Here is a 1,509-nt window from a genome sequence, read left to right as displayed (position 1 = left end):
ATGGGGACTTGTATGCAAGATGCACCTACAGGAGTGCCAATCAACCGAACCACCAGATTTGAGAATAAGGTGGGATCCCTGGATCTAGTGGCCGGTGAATTACCGATCAAAAAGTATATTTTGGAGAGATTCTTCATCGATCTAGTGGCCGGTGAATCACTGATCAAAGAGCGAGCAGCCGCCACGTTTAAGAAATTGGTGGGATCCACATATGTAGTGGCTGGTGAACCGCTTCTTCTTCCACGGAGATTCAGAAAAAACCGAGCTTGGATGAAACTGAACAAGATTTGGCGAACGAATACAAAGGTAAAAGGCCTTATTTGTCGTAAATCCTTTTAGTAACATGGCTCGTTCATTCACTTGCTCATGAACCTGCAGCTTCGCCAGAAGCAACGAAGGGGGGCCGGGGAAGGCTGGCGACTACATGAGGGGAAGCTATCATAGAAGCCTTGCCCCTTGCTTTACAGATATTGTTATGACTAAATGACTAGATTCTCCCGGAACGCTAGCTAAGCTAATAGTCTTAGTTCCCTTCAATAAAATCAATAAGCTTGTTTTGATTGATTCAGAGATCCGCCCTCCTTCTTCTAACCCATTGAGGGGGGCCCGGCCCGGGCCTGGGAAGGGGAGAGTGGTCGAGTGGTCAAAAGCGGAAGACCGTAAATCTGTTGAAGTTTTTCTACGTAGGTTCGAATCCTGCCTCTCCCACTTGTTTGTTGTAGATTTCAGAGAAGAGAAAATAGGCATTCGTTAGTGTAGGAAGGGCAACCGAGCCGAAGCTCTTTCTTTCTTTTTTTGGCCGTGTCGTGAAGTTAAATTGTATCATATGTTAGTAAGAGAGGTTGGCGAACTACTACGATTTATAAATCCCACATCTATGTCCAATCCCAGTGAGAATAGAAGCGAGTCGCTTCTTGTTTGGCTTGTAATCGTAGTCTTTTAGCTTATGAAGCCGCCGAACTTCCTACACGCATGCGCCAGCAAGAATGCCCCTGGTTCAGGATGAAACCAAGCTGATACATACGATAGGTAAAAAGGAAAGACCCCCCATTTAATTAGCGTTTGGGGAATGCAAGTTTTCTTGAGAATTGGAGAGGAGAGGTGGAATAAAAGAAAAGGACCAGGATGGATTTAGGAGTCTTTGTGCGAGCCGTATGTAGTGAGAGTCGCACGTACGGTAACGAGGAGGTTCGCGTCTTTATGTGTAGTGTGGTGGTTGGGCCTAGCCACCCTATTTGTTCCATGATCTATGGGTCTACTGGAGCTACCCACTTTCATCAATTAGCCAAGATTTTGACCGGATACGAAATCACTGGTGCTCGATCTAGTGGTATTTTTATGGGGATTTTATCTATCGATGTAGGATCCCTATTCAAGATCACTGCAGTTCCTTTTCGGGCGGCTGTAGGACAGACGGTCGCCTATAGATGGTAGGGTAGGGTGGGTGGTACCGCTCAGATTGCGGCCAATCTTCCTAACCGCGCACGGGCCGCGCTTAGAGCGCGTGAA

At 46.9% G+C, this 1,509-nt stretch overlaps 1 protein-coding gene across 1 annotated transcript; it reads left to right on the top strand.

Moving 5' to 3' along the window:
- LOC141673500 (uncharacterized) lies at positions 1–444 on the top strand. The gene is made up of 2 exons (XM_074480250.1): positions 1–306; positions 379–444. Exons 1-2 carry the CDS (start codon positions 1–3, stop codon positions 442–444), a joined length of 372 nt encoding a protein of 123 aa, XP_074336351.1.
- The last annotated feature ends 1,065 nt before the right edge of the window (positions 445–1,509 follow it).

Source organism: Apium graveolens, chromosome 7, assembly GCF_009905375.1.
Source record: "Apium graveolens cultivar Ventura chromosome 7, ASM990537v1, whole genome shotgun sequence".
NCBI classification, from domain to species: Eukaryota; Viridiplantae; Streptophyta; class Magnoliopsida; order Apiales; family Apiaceae; genus Apium; species Apium graveolens.
Note: the sequence above shows the minus strand (reverse complement) of the source record. Positions and strands in the feature narration are given on the sequence as shown.